The 13923-nt window shown below is 53.4% G+C and overlaps 1 protein-coding gene across 1 annotated transcript in view; it reads left to right on the forward strand.

The window, feature by feature from the left end:
* Window positions 1-2067: 2067 nt before the first annotated feature.
* The window catches only part of WT1 (WT1 transcription factor), a 44223-nt gene continuing 32367 nt past the window's right edge, over window positions 2068-13923 (forward strand). Inside the window, exons 1-3 of the mRNA NM_001001264.2 lie at window positions 2068-2899; window positions 8580-8702; window positions 9169-9271. Coding sequence (NP_001001264.2) covers window positions 2236-2899; window positions 8580-8702; window positions 9169-9271 — 890 coding nt within the window. The 5' untranslated portion in view covers window positions 2068-2235. The remainder of the gene's footprint in view (window positions 2900-8579; window positions 8703-9168; window positions 9272-13923) is intronic.

A 13923-nucleotide genomic window follows, 5' to 3' on the forward strand; every position in this document is an offset into this window, starting at 1 on the left:
CTTTTCATAAAGGGCTCGCCTTCCACTTGTAGCGCTTGAATGAGTCATAGTTAAGAAAAACGACTTCGAGGTAGAAATAAAAGTGGACGGTGTGAGACAGGGGTCTGGGGCGTCCTAGTGGCAACTTGGCTTGAGAAGTTTTATCTCGCGGGCCCTTTCCCCATCAAAAAGCCAAAGCGCACGTGCCCTCCGCCCGGCCCCAGCAGGTTTAGAGTCGCAGCGTGCAAGAGAGGAGAGGGCGGCCCACTGGGAGTGTATGGGGAGCAGGAGCTGGCCTGGAAAGCCTTTTCATTTCTTTAGGGGAAAAAAAAAAAGAAAAAGAAAGAAAGAAAAAGTTTCAGAGTGTTGACAAAGCTAAGTCAGGCACCAAAGTAGCACAGAGGAGTGTCCATCACCGCGAAAGTGGTCTGGCGATGAAGCACGTGTTCCCAACCTTTGCCCTCAGTCTTCCGCGCCTCCAGGACGAGCGACCCCAAGAGGAGGGAATTGTGTTTATTTAGCGTTTAGTTCTGAGCCCGCACACGCTTCGGGTCCGCAGCCGGAACTCCTAGCTACCCTTTACTCAACGCAAATTAACGAAGACCAAAATGTAAGAAACGGAGAGTAAGTCAAGGCTTTTTAAAACGCGCGACTTCTTTATAACACTGCAACTACCTTGACTGTTGCTTAACGTCGGCTTGGCTGAAAAGCTTTGGACTCCATTCCCGGCCAGACTCGAGTAAGAGGCCCGTGGGCAACCCGCCCTTCCCGCCCCATGCTCCTGTCAGTCCCAGGCTGAGCCGTCGCCGCCTCCTTCTGGGGTTTTCAGGGAGACGCCCCTGAAACGCACTCCAATCCAGGTTCCCAGAGCTTCTCCTTACCTCGGGTCTGTTCCCCCATAGAAGCCGACTATTTTGGAAGAACCAAATAAAGAAAACAAAACCCCAAATACCTGCTCTGGGGCTCAGGACTCCCAAAGAATTGTCTAGGTGGAGAGAGGAATCCGATTTGGTAGTGCCAGGCACGGGGAGCTTCCAACGGTGTGAACTCTGCTTTGGACCGGGGCTGCTGTAGGCTCTCCTTGTCGGCCCCCTAACCTGGCTTGTGCATCCTAGTCATCCAGAGTGGCACTCCCGACTGCAGTAAGCGGAGGCAGAGTTCAGCGGGAGTGGCTCTGGGAACCAACTAGTCCTTCGGGCTTTGTATCTAAACCTTCCTCATTCTCTACCCTCCAGACTCGGCGTCAGGAATCTGAGCGTTTCCTTAGGGTTTTCCTTCCTTGCAAACTAACCGCTGTTTTCCTTGCTTCACTTAGAAAAATTAGTTACTTCTCGCTAGAAAAGGGAGATTAAGTGATGCGGCCACTGATTTTAGGTAAGTGGCAACCGCCTTTCTTTGGGCACAAACTTCACCATGTCACCAACTACCGGACGTTGGAAATACGCCCCGCCCTGTATATCACAACTGATGCAAGCTCCAGGTCACCCACGTTCGCCTTGCGTTTGGCCTCTGGAATCCACAAGGAGCCACCTTGCTCCCCAGTGACCCCGAGAGATTACGGCTACCACTCCAACCCGACGGCTCTAGGAGCAATAGTTGGATTCGCCGGCGCAAGGCAGGGGAATCCACCTCTTTGAAGTCACGGAAAGTTCTCTGCGTTTTCCTTAAGTTCCCGCCCTCGTGGAGCCCCCGGCTCCTCCCTCCAGCCTTCCCTCACTGATTAGCAACCCCATCCCCACCCCCGTCACACAGAGATGCAGAGGGGACATTCACTGCTCACCTGGAGGGTCTCGCCAGTGCCCCGAGGCACCCACACTCGCGAAGGCCGAGAAGGGGAGGTGGAGGGAGGACCGTATCTCACAGGCCAGCGGAGAACGCTTGGCGGGTAGGAGAGGAGGGTGCCTCTGAGAGGGACCCTCCCTCGGGCCCGCCCCCCCCTCCCCACTACGAAGACGCCCCCAAGGAGTCGCGCGCCCAGCCTGGATCGGCTAGGGTAGCGGTGTGAATGGAGCGGCCGACACTCCTGACTCCTCCTCCTCCCCCGCTGCCGGCCCCTCTTATTTGAGCTTTGAGAAGCTGGGGGCAGCCAGGCAGCTGGGGTAGGGAGTTCAAGGCAGCGCCCACACCCAGGGGCTCTCGCAACTCGACCGCCTATCCGCTCCGCACTTCCCGCCCTCCCTCCCACTCATTCACCCACCCACCCAGAGCCGGGACGGCAGCCCAGGAGCCGGGCCCCGCCGCCTCCTCACCGCGATCCTGGACTTCCTCCTGCCACAAGAGCCGGCGTCCACGTGTGCCCCGGAGCCGGCGCCTTCGCACTCACTCCGCTCCGGGCCTGGGTGCCTTCAGCAGCCCGAGCAGCTGGGGATCCGGGGCCCGGGAAGCATCTGGGCCAAGTTAGGCGCGGCGGAGTCGAGCGCGGAGCGTCTGCAAAGCCGGAGGGGCCGCGCAGCGTCCGGTGCTGAGCCACAGCAAATGGGCTCCGACGTGCGGGACCTGAACGCGCTGCTGCCAGCGGTACCCTCGCTGGGTGGCGGCGGCGGTTGTGCCCTGCCGGTGAGCGGCGCTGCGCAGTGGGCGCCGGTGCTGGACTTTGCTCCCCCAGGCGCCTCGGCTTACGGTTCCTTGGGCGGTCCTGCGCCGCCGCCGGCTCCGCCGCCACCACCCCCGCCGCCGCCGCCCCACTCCTTCATCAAACAAGAGCCGAGCTGGGGCGGCGCGGAGCCGCACGAGGAGCAGTGCTTGAGCGCCTTCACTGTCCATTTCTCGGGCCAATTCACCGGCACAGCTGGAGCCTGTCGCTACGGACCCTTCGGTCCTCCTCCGCCCAGCCAGGCATCCTCTGGCCAGGCCAGGATGTTCCCCAACGCGCCCTACCTGCCCAGCTGCCTCGAGAGCCAGCCCGCTATTCGCAACCAGGGTAAGGAGGCTGGGGAGCGCCCCCTACACGCGGGGCGGTAGCGACTGGGTTGCGACCGCGCTCCGGCACTCCCCTGTGCTGCTCCTTCCGTGACCCCAATTCTTATCCAGCTGCCTATCCTAGGGCAGTGAGGGTAGAGGAAGCAGCAGCTGGGGGAGAGGAGGCCCAGGAGAGGGAGTCCTTGGCATGGGCCCTTGACATCTTTCAGAGTGGGGAACCGAACTCTTCGCATGAGGCGGGAGGTTATCTGGGACCCCGCAGACCCGGGGAGATTCTAAGACTCTTCGTCGTGGTAATGGGAAGCGGGAACCAGTGCAATATGTGGCTCTGCCTCGGGGGAGGATGTTTTGTTGCTCAAAACACCATCAAACTTGCCAGTCACTGGACTTTTTAGATATTTAGACTCTGAATTTGGAGTGGGACCAGCTCAGGGTGAACAATCTATCCAGGGGCCACACTAGCCCTTAAGACGATGTTGGTGCACATTAGAAACACAAGTACCTTGGAGCACTAGAATGAGCAAATGAATGAACTAGCGACTGAATAGAGGCTTTTCTGGACCCATGTCCGTGTCCGCGTTTGGCTCCAGGCTCTGGTAGTGTAGAGGTGGGTCTCTCCCGGACTTCAGCTCAAGTCGTGGGCACACGGGCTCCAGGGAAGCTCTGGAAGAGAACCCCTTTTATCCGATTCCGAGCTCTGCGGGATCCCGTCCTACCACAGGCAGTAGAATGAGGCCCAGGCGTCTGCCTGACTTTCAGCCCCCCTCAGGAACCTCCTTGTTGTCTAACGCGGGTCTTAGCTGGCGGAAGACTTTTTTTGCAAGCCTTGGAGGTTAGAACAAGGACAGGTTTATTTATTTCCGTTTTCAGTCATGGTACATCGAGGGACACAGTAGTTTTCTCATTCCCAGCAGGCGTCCACTCTCTTTTCTTTCTCAGGGACCAGAACGGAACCAATCAACCTCAGTATTTTGATTTCTAAATTTATTCTACTTAGGTTTTTGCATTTTTGTAAGCCTAAAACCAGTTCGGGTTGATTCGATATGTTAGGAAGTGCTTTAAGATACGCAAGAGCGGATGCTTTTTCTGGAGCAGAAATTCTCGCGGGCCTAGGGACTGGGATGTTTCTGGAATGCGTGGGTTGGGAAGAGCAGAGTGTGTGCAGTTTGCAGGATGTGCCGGGGGCTTCCAAGCCACAAGAAGGGCCCTGTTCTTCTCGCCTTCGCGGACACAGTCTGAACGCGCTTATCTTGAGGCTTTTCCTACCTTAGCCCAGCCCCAAGCACCTGGCCCCTCAGAAGTCCTGGCGAAACTGAAACCGCTCTCCTCTCCTCGTTGGGGGAATCCGGGATCCGTGTCCTATTGAAGAACCTGTAGCCCACCCACGAAATTCCTCCACCCTAGGTCTTTTGTAAATGATATTAGTTTCGTATTAAAGGTATTGGAAAAGCTCAGTGTCAATTGCAGAAGCTCTAGTTCTCTGATGGTGCCACCTTCAATTAGCAGGCTGGTGTTACCTTTGGCAAATCTCCAGGTCTGTTTCCCCATCGGTAAGAGGAGAGCCCAGACAGGGCATCTTGGTCTTTGAGTCTGACTCCACATTCTGTACCGCAGAAACAGAGGTCCGACCTTTCCCCAGCTTGGGATTCTAAATACAGAAGGCAGCGACCACCTAAACTTGACTGGACCGAGACTGACAGGCAGGTGTGTGATGTGAGTTTCTGTGTGGACGTGTGCTATTTGGAGACTCTTGAGAAGCCATTTGATCTTCGTACCCCCAATGCAAAATACTACCATTATCATATTTGAGCCCTTCTAGGATCTGTGGGGTTATTGGAACCTGGACTTTGTGGCTTTGGTTGGATCCATGTGGCCAGCATTCTACAGGGCAGTCTGGTGCCAGAATCCCATCAACCTAGCCTCAGAGGTGAGATGGTGGGCTTCCTATCCAGAGGGCACTACTACTCTTAATGGAAAAATTCCAATTCCTCTCTAGAAGATAGATCCAGGCTGTGTGTGTGTGTGTGTGTGTGTGTGTGTGTGTGAGAGAGAGAGAGAGAGAGAGAGAGAGAGAGAGAGAGAGAGAGAGAGAGAAAGGCTTGGGAGCTGGGGAGGAGGACTAGCAGGTAAAGGAGTCTCTGCTCCCCATCAGTAGCCCAGTAGAGAGGCGGCCCGGCAGATCCAGGCCACAGCTTCTAAGCTGGTTCCCCACTGCAGGTTTTCTCTTGCAATGAAAGTGTGAAGGGATCAGTCCTTGGGACTCATTCAGCAGCTGAGAACTGGGGTGGGATGTTAGAGACCCCTTAGCCTCAGCCCTTGGTGATGGCAGCCTGAGTGAGACCCTGAGATTTCTCTTGATTTCTGGGGTTCCTGAAGCTCCACCAGAAATGCAGTCTGGTGAGAAGCTTGAGCTGGGGAAAACAAGGGCATCAGCTCCTTCCCCAAAGTGTGGGAATGGCTGTCAACAGGCTGAGAGGAATTAAGACTCTGAATCCCTGTTCCCCATGCAGGGAAACCTAACCATGGCCCACAGGAGAGGACAATTGCTGGCATCCTTGCACCTCCCTGCACCCCAAGTCATCACACTTTTGTTTTTTCCAGTTTCTTATATGTTATAGCTGCTATCCTAATCTTACTTCCAGATATTAATTTGGGAAACATTTATTGAGCACCTACTCTGTGTCATGCACTGGGGATTAAATGTTAAGACAATTAAAGTGCCTCAATCTTTGGTAGAAGCTCACAGCCTGGCATTGAAGGAGCCCCTTATTTTTGGCTGAGGAAATCTAGGCCCTAAGACATAAGGTGTGTTGGAAGTCTTCTGTTTGTGGCAGAACTTGGGACTCAAATCCAGACAGTTCTAAGCTATTTCTACCTCTCTTCCCAGGGATCTTGGCCCCACTGTTGAGATGGATTTCCTCCCCCCTGCTTGATAGGCACTGAACCCACTGGAGTTTGAGTGCGAGGGGTGGGGTGGGACTGTCAGGGCAGAAAAGGGGTGAGGTCTGGGGTAGCCCCAGACTAAGTGCAGGACTTGGGAAGGAAAAAACAAAGACTGCTTGACAATCTGCTGATTTCCCTCAGCCCGCTGGCTTGCAGAACCCCGTCTCTAGAGAAGGCCTTGGCATCGCTAGGCCACCCTAAGCTCGCATGGGGACACCAGCGCAGCCCTAGGGCCAAGGGCGACCCCTCGGATCGCAGTGGAGAGGGTACTTCGTTGTGGAACAGATTTTCCCCATACGCTGCGCACTTCCGGAGTCATCATTTTCAGCCTTGCGACCACCTTCCAGACTGAGCCTGCTGTCCACCTCACCCCTCAGGTCCCATGGGGCCTGGCCGGGCCAGGCGGCTCCTCTGCTGCGGCGCGCGGGGGAGAGAGGCGCAGAGCGTGTCTCCTTTCTCCGCGCGGTCAAGGTTGCACTCCCTTCCCGGGCTCAGACTAACCGTGGGAAAGGCGCTACCTTGGCCTCTCGAGCCTATCTTCTAAGGCCTGTACACGGAGCCTTTGAACACGCTGCCCCTTCCTGCCGGCAACTGTCCCTCCCCCGCCGCGTGCTCTCCGCGCCAGACCCAGCCTGAGGCCCCAGACCGCGCGCTCAAATCTGTCCCGTGGCCCTCCTCCCTGAGGGCGTTTTTACAGCTGCCCACCCTACCAGGGGCGGGTGCATGGGGAAACCGGAGGGAAGGGTTTGGAGACTAGTCCCAGCCCACCCGGGTCTGCGGGAGGGGGCCTTGGGAGCCTCGCCCGGCGCGGAGGCAACGCGGCCGGCGCGGGACCTGCAGCCCGCGACCCCGATCCTCGCCTCGCACACGATTGCGGAGCCTGCCTCTGAGGACCGTGCAGTACCCAGGCCGCTGCCTACTCATCGGCTCAGGAATGGAGAAGGGTTCGTCTAGGGACGAACCCTTTTTTCTCTGTTTCTCCTTCTCTTTATTCAAAAAAAAAAAAAAAAATCTGTCAAAATTCGGCCTTCCCTCTGCAAGACGGTGCTCGGTGCTCGGAGACTAATTTCGTTTGTCAGCTGACTGGTAGGCCTCAATAACAGTATAGTCTCCGCTTCCAAAGGGAAGTGTCTGGAAGCGCAAGGGTGCTCACCCACTCCTGACAGCTAATTCGGCAGGGGTTATCTTTGCCCACTTAGCAGGCCAGAAACAGAGACCTCTGAGGTCATGCAAATTATAAAAGCTGGTGGCTTCTTAAGTTGTCAACCTGTGGCGCCAATTAGTGTGTGAGACTTGGCTTGCTCTGTACAATCCGGTTTTTAAGACCTGCTCCAACCCTCCCTCTTATTCTGAGGCACCACATTCCCCGGAGTGGACGGTAGAAGCTTGGCTTTTGTTTTTGTTTGGGGGGGGGGGTGTTTGGAAGATGTGGGTAGTGGACACCACTGTCCAGTCTAAGTCTTCGTTGACACTTGTTGAAGAGCCTTGATCATGCCTGGGGCAAAAGTAGGGGGACAGCCACTGCTTGACTCATCCAGCTACCAAGATCTGGGTGGGGTTTGGAGACTTAGCTCAGTGGCTGGAGGTGGGTGGAGGAGGGACTGGGTCTGGCCCAGTGGCCCTGAAGGGAGCTGATGTGTCTGGACCAGTCATTGTCACTTGGTCTGGACCTCAGGCCAGAGAATACCAAGCCTGCGCATAGGAGGGGACCCCTACCACTGAGTTCAGAGCTCAGAACTGATCCTTATTTTAGCTGGAGTATGCATTTTCCCTAGAAGTGGCTACAGTTATGCAGAAGCTGATGGGGTAAATATTTAAAGCAATTTAGTGAGAACAATCATAGAAGGAAACTACGTTTTTCAACCAACTCCACATTTTTTTTTCTCACCTTCAGAGAGCTGGGGAAGAATACCGGCGGTATGGCCCTGTGTTTTTCGCAGGAAAACTGAGGCACAGGACCCATGCATACCAGGGAGAGAAGGGATGGGGGGGATACAGTGTCAGACACACTCTGAAACAAACAGGCCTCCCCGGCTTGGAGCGCGAGGAAATTGGCCCCCGAAGTGATGGTCAGAGTCCGACCCGCTGCTGAGCGCGAGGTGGGTCCGAGGGAGGAAGGAAAAGGCCGCAGGGTCGAGGCTCCAGAGCCCAACTTGAAAGGCCCCTTCTTTTTCTCCTCACCAGCTTTCCCGAGGGCCTTGGGTGTCAGTGGTGTCGGGTCGCACAGCCTCAGACAGATAACATTACTCGGTAATTATTCTCCCCATTTAAAGACCATGCCATTTAACTGGCTCCGAGTAATTAATGAAAGTTGGTGCGCGGGCCTCTGATTTACGGCTCCAAGTCAGCGCCGGGTCAGCCGAGCAGATTCATTTGGGTCGCTCGCACTGCCCCTGCGGGAGAGCCCAGTGTTTTGTTTGGGGGGAGAGCAGCTTTCTCCATTGAGCGTTTGGCGGTTTTCATTCTTGCGAGGTTCCGTGCAGAAGCGGCGGACATCGTGAAAGACAAGGGCGTAAATAAATTGGGAAACGGCGTGGAGGTGTAGGTTTTTACTTGGGAAAGGGCAGGGAGCCTGCCTGTCTGGAGATCACATCGGGCCCAGCTTGCGGCCGAAAGCCTTGGAGGCTGATGGAGCGGGATGCGAATGCGGGGTTGGGCGCTCCTCGCCTGGGTTCTGGTTCAGACACTCTGTCCCTGTCTCCCTCCTGACGCCGTTTCTCTCCCGGCCATTCCCGCAGGATACAGCACAGTCACCTTCGACGGGACGCCCAGCTACGGTCACACGCCCTCGCACCACGCGGCACAGTTCCCCAACCACTCCTTCAAGCACGAGGACCCCATGGGCCAGCAGGGCTCGCTGGGTAAGCGGCGGGAATGAGTTGGGGTTCTCCCTTTTTTCCCTGCTACCCCCTTCTTCCGCAGGAATTTCCAACCCACAACAGATTGGGGCAGGGAGAAGAGGACACCTAAAGGAATGCTAGAAATAATTGGCTTGCTTACTCTCACCAAAAAAAAAAGAAAAAGAAAAAGAAAAAAATTACCCCCTCATCCCAAGTATGTTAGGGACAGCTTCACAGAACGGAGACTAGGAGTGTCCGGAGGATGTTTATGGTGTTCTAAGCGGTGACTGCTTAGAGGATGTGAAGCGAGCAGCTTAATTCTCTGTGATCCGGACGCCATTTCTCTAGCGTACTGGCATCCAGGGACAGTGCCCCCAGCGCAGCCTCGGAGCTCAGCTCAGGACGCTCAGTGCCCTAGCCTCCGCCCCGCGGCCTCGCACCCCCAGCCCTGGGCGCGCGCTCACTCTCTTCTCCTGGCTCTCTGCAGGTGAGCAGCAGTACTCCGTGCCGCCCCCAGTCTACGGCTGCCACACTCCCACCGACAGCTGTACAGGCAGTCAGGCTCTGCTGCTAAGGACGCCCTACAGCAGGTAGGAAGGCGCTCGGCGCCGTGTCTGGGTCCCCGCGACCCCGGAGGGGGGCGCTCGAGCTGGCTGGCGTGCGAACGTCGGACGCGGGGCAGCCCGTACTGCGGGCGTGCGGGTCCAAGAGGCAAAGGACGCCTTTAGCGTCACTGGCGTCCTGAATGCAAATTAAAGCCGATCTTTGAAAGACTTAGGTCTTCCCATCTCTTTCTGTTCTTACTCTATATAAATGAGGGCGATTACTGTTCGGAACAGTAGAAGAAAGTGCGGCGCTTTGACGAGTTTGTTTGTTTAAGGCTCTTTGCTGGGAGCACTTCAGCTCCCTCTGAACAAAGATTAAACATGGGGTCCACTCCCACTCGGTTCTTCTCACCCCTCAAGCCCCTCCTCGAGCACTGGCCACACCCGTCAGCCTTCTCTGGCATTGATTTCGAGGGCGCGTACATTCGGGCCACAACCTTCTCCCTACCTCTGTGCCAGAGTCTCGGGCGGCGGCAGCGCTTTGTGAGCGCCGTTCCCCACCTCGGACTCTGTGCGGGACTGTACTCGAATGGCAGCAGTGCCAGTGGGGAGACTGCAGCCCGCCCCTGTCCTTCTTCCTGTTCGCGGGAGGTGGAAGACCAGCTTCTTTTCCTTCCTAACGCTTTTCCTGTGCCTCGTCCCTTCTCTCGGCTGTTGCTCCACCCCCCACCCCACCTTCTCTCTCCCAAATTTATTCTTCAACTTTGGGTGAACTTGGCTAGCATCCCGCTTCGCCGATAGGGTTGCTTAGTAACTGCACCGGCTCCAGCGGGGCGGGAAGGTGGGGCAGAGGGAGGGAAGTGGCAGCTCGTGGCCTTTGAGGCCCGGGATTGGACGCGCATTACCTCATATTCCACCCCTACCCCCCACCCAGTGCTGCGGGGATCCTGATACCGACTGCCTCAAACTCATCTCCATCCTCCCTCCCCTCCGTTCGGAGACCCGGGGCTGACGTCAAGGGAAGGAGGTAGTGAGGTAATAAAGGAAGGAAAAGCGCCTGCCCTGAGAGATTGGGTGGAAGGAATGGCCGCGCCTGGGGGACCTCCAGTCCCACAGGTGGAGGAGGGGAAGTACTCTTCGCTCCCGAGGCTGCAGCAGCACATCCCCTGTCCTGATGTGTTTATGAAACTGAGCCTAGGACTCCTGGGGAGGGACAGGGTTAAGCCCGTCTACTTCTGTATGCCTGGGGCGCACAGACTTTGGAAACCCTTCTTTTTGATGGGGAAATCCGGCATATTTAATGTGATCTTGGATTCAAGATCACTGCCCCCGACTTCTCCACCTCTTTTTTTTTTTTTAAGACAAAAACAAAAACAAAACACACAAAAAACATGCAGTTTGCTATGAGAGAGGTAGTATGATCACCCTCCTCCTCTCCCTCCCTAGCTAGAACCCAGCTCGTTTTTTTGGCACCTGCAGGCCCAATGATCTGTCCAGCAACCATTTCTGCATCTTCCTTTGTTGGGTCACCTCACTGGAATAGGTACAAAACTGCCATGGGGTCTCATGGCTATCCTTTTTAAGGAGATGCTCTGGCCCATTGCCAGAGTGGCATTGCTCTTATTCTAGTAGCCATTGGGGGGTACAGTCGGAATGGTTCCTGTTGGGATAACCTTCACCCAGTCCTTCCTCCTTGGCTCCTGGTTGATACCTCACCTGAAGCAGAGAAGAAGACCTTGATGCCGGGGAATTGCTCTTTAGATGGGCTGAGATACCTCTTTGGAGGATGGGGACAAAAGAGGCTTTGGAGTCTGGTTCATTAGTGATACAGGTACACACTTTTCTTACTCCTCGCTCTTCTAAGCCTAAGATCCATTCTATGCATCCCTAAGAAGGGCTCAACAGTCTAGAAAGGAAAGGAGTTGAGGATAAAGTGATCACTACTGCTGGCTTAATAGCGGTGGTGGATTTTGACTTAGGGCTGAACTTGTGGTTGCTATGGAAGTAGGCAAAGTCACTTAGATTGCATTGTATACATGAAAATTTCACATTTTCTTTCCAGCTTCTAACCAGCCACTGTGTAAAGCAACTGTTAGGTTCATCTTTTAGAGATATTTGCTTATTCCTTTCTTCTTTGTACATAATTGGAACTGTTTTGCTTATTTTTATAGGAATGTCGTAAAAATACCATTTTCTCTTACTATAGAAATTTCTTTAAGTAATAACATCTCCTAAAAAAAGAATTTGTGACCCTTGTAGGAAATGTTTGTTGTTGTGACGTTTGTGTTCACTGAGTCTTTGAAGCCCCACCCACCCTAAATTCACAATATTTCTAATCTCTTTTCAAAAATCAAGTACTACCCCTGCAGTAATGATGACTGGACCCATGAAGGGATGTTTTAAAATTGGATCTCTGCATCAACATAACTACTTTTATGTCATTTCTTTCTGTCCTATGCCTTAAAAAGTTTGAAAAGGTATTTAAATGCTTTTGTGAATATAGTGTTTGAAAAGCATAGGAAATATGACTAAACTTTAATGACTTGATGGCTAAACTTTGGGAATTTAGATATTCAGTGATCCTTCTACTGGTCCCTGGCTCTGTTCCCTTTTCATCTAAAATTGGAACCCCCTGGGAAAGGCTGGCTTCTATTTTGTCCATCCTGCTGCACTTGGTCCCCTAAGGCAGCCTGCCCAGTTTCTTCCCCCTGTCCTTCCAGAGCTTCTGTTTCCCCAGTTTTGGATTTAGTCTCCCTTCCACATGACATAAAAGTAGTGGTGCAGTCACTGACATTAGATAGCAGTGCACAGTGTGAATTTGCTTTGTGAAAATTCTCAAAATTTTCTCCCTATTAGAGAACTGTAATGCAAGCCTCTTTCTCAGGTAACAGACTGGAGGAGTTACAGGTGTACACAGATGTGATCAGTACTGACTAGAAACTGCCCCCAGTCAACCTATGGGAAATAACAGGAGATGGTTTTCTCTATCCTCTCTGCCCCACGCACATCGAAGGTGGGTAGAGTTTTGTCTACAGGCCACTAAGCATTCTGGAACTAGATTTTGGCCTTTCTAGAACCCAGTGAAAGCATGAGCCCCTATGACATAATCACTGGGCTTTATTGCAAGTGATTGTGTGCTTCGGCACACTGTGCTGCTGGCTCCACTCAGTTCACTCATTTAATTCTGATTACTCTAGCCCCGACTCTACTAAAGAGGAGATGGATTCGGAGACTGGAAGTAACTTGCCCAAGTCACACAGTGAGTGAGAATCAGAATCAGGATTTGATTCTCAGTCTCTCTGCCTTCAAAGCCCATGTGTGTTCTGAATCACTGAGGGATTCCAAGCCATTCAGTGTCCTCCACCTGCAGTATTCCCCTTATACAATCTGAGCCAGCACTTTTGCTAATAAAAGCAAATGCTTATTTAAACTTCTATAACTTGGAAGTTTAACTTAGAAGCATTTACCTCCAGAAATCATTCTAAGCACTTTATAAGAATTGAATTACTTAATCTAGATTTAATCTGAAACTCTTTGAGGTCGGCAGTAGGTTATCACCCGCATTTTACAGAGGAGGATACTGAGGCCCTTAGGAGGTGAATTTGCCCAGTGTGGCGCAGTAAGGGACAGAGTAGGTGTTCACATTCAGGCAGTGAGGCTCCAGGATCCATCCTCTCCCCCTCTGCACCCTGCTGCCTCTCTTGATGGTTAAGTGCCATTTTCTTTGCAGAGGTAGCATCTGACCTCGGGTCTTGCGGGAGAAAAGTCTTGATTCTCCACGTTTGTGAAAGAAGCCCCATGATCCATTAGTTTTACCCATAGCTTTCAATTGGAGTTGATCAGTGACTCAGAGGCAGTATTTTCACCGGTGAGTATTATAGAGAAGCCATCGTGAGCTTTCTCTTGAGGAAGTCTTAATGCAAAAGCAGCTGCCTTTCAAACTCCAAACTCCTCCATCTTTGCCTCACCACCCCACTGGGTGTGGACTACTGGAGTCTAGTTCAGTCCGGGCTCCTAAAGAAACGAGGGCAGAGACCCTTCTCCCCATCCATCCAGACCTGGAGGGAGCACCGATTGCCTCCAGGGCCACCCTGGTTTGTGCTTGCTCAGCCACAAGGTCCCAGAGAAGGTGCGACCCTGTGCTCCCCTGAGGGGAGAGAGTAGTGAGGCCCGCCCCCACCAGGTACAGTTTCCCCCTGATTTCAGCCTAGAACAGGCAGCTAGCTGGGCCTTCCCTGCTCCCTTCCCTTGAATCTTCTTGCACAAGTCCCCTCTCTCCCTCTGCTTGCTGACCTCCTTGGAGCCCCCAGTCTCTGACAGTGCCCATTTCAAGGATGGGTGCTCATAGCTACTTTGCAAAGGAGTTCTTTGTGCTGTTTGAAAACTATTCCCATGCACATTACTTCTTTAGACATTCTAGTTTCCTTTTCTTTTTGTTCTTTTATTAGGTTTGCATATCCACTTTTAGCAACTATGCTATCAATTTAGATGAGACTACAGATTTTCTTTAGCCCCTTAGCAGGTAAAACCACTCCAATTTGGAAGCAGTAATTGCTGATTTGCATATTTTTAATTGAATGTCGTTGATTCACCAGTGTTGAAGTTGACAGTGGAGCCTGTTACCAGTAGATAGTCTTCCATGTGGGAGAAGCTTCCTTAGCAGCCATGGAGCTTCTGGGGAACCTGGTCAGAGGGTA

Source organism: Sus scrofa, chromosome 2 (assembly GCF_054392235.1).
Source record: "Sus scrofa isolate SSC_HxYL_T2T_F1_AM1 chromosome 2, Sscrofa_HxYL_maternal_Yorkshire_Landrace_v2.0, whole genome shotgun sequence".
Classification (NCBI taxonomy): domain Eukaryota; kingdom Metazoa; phylum Chordata; class Mammalia; order Artiodactyla; family Suidae; genus Sus; species Sus scrofa.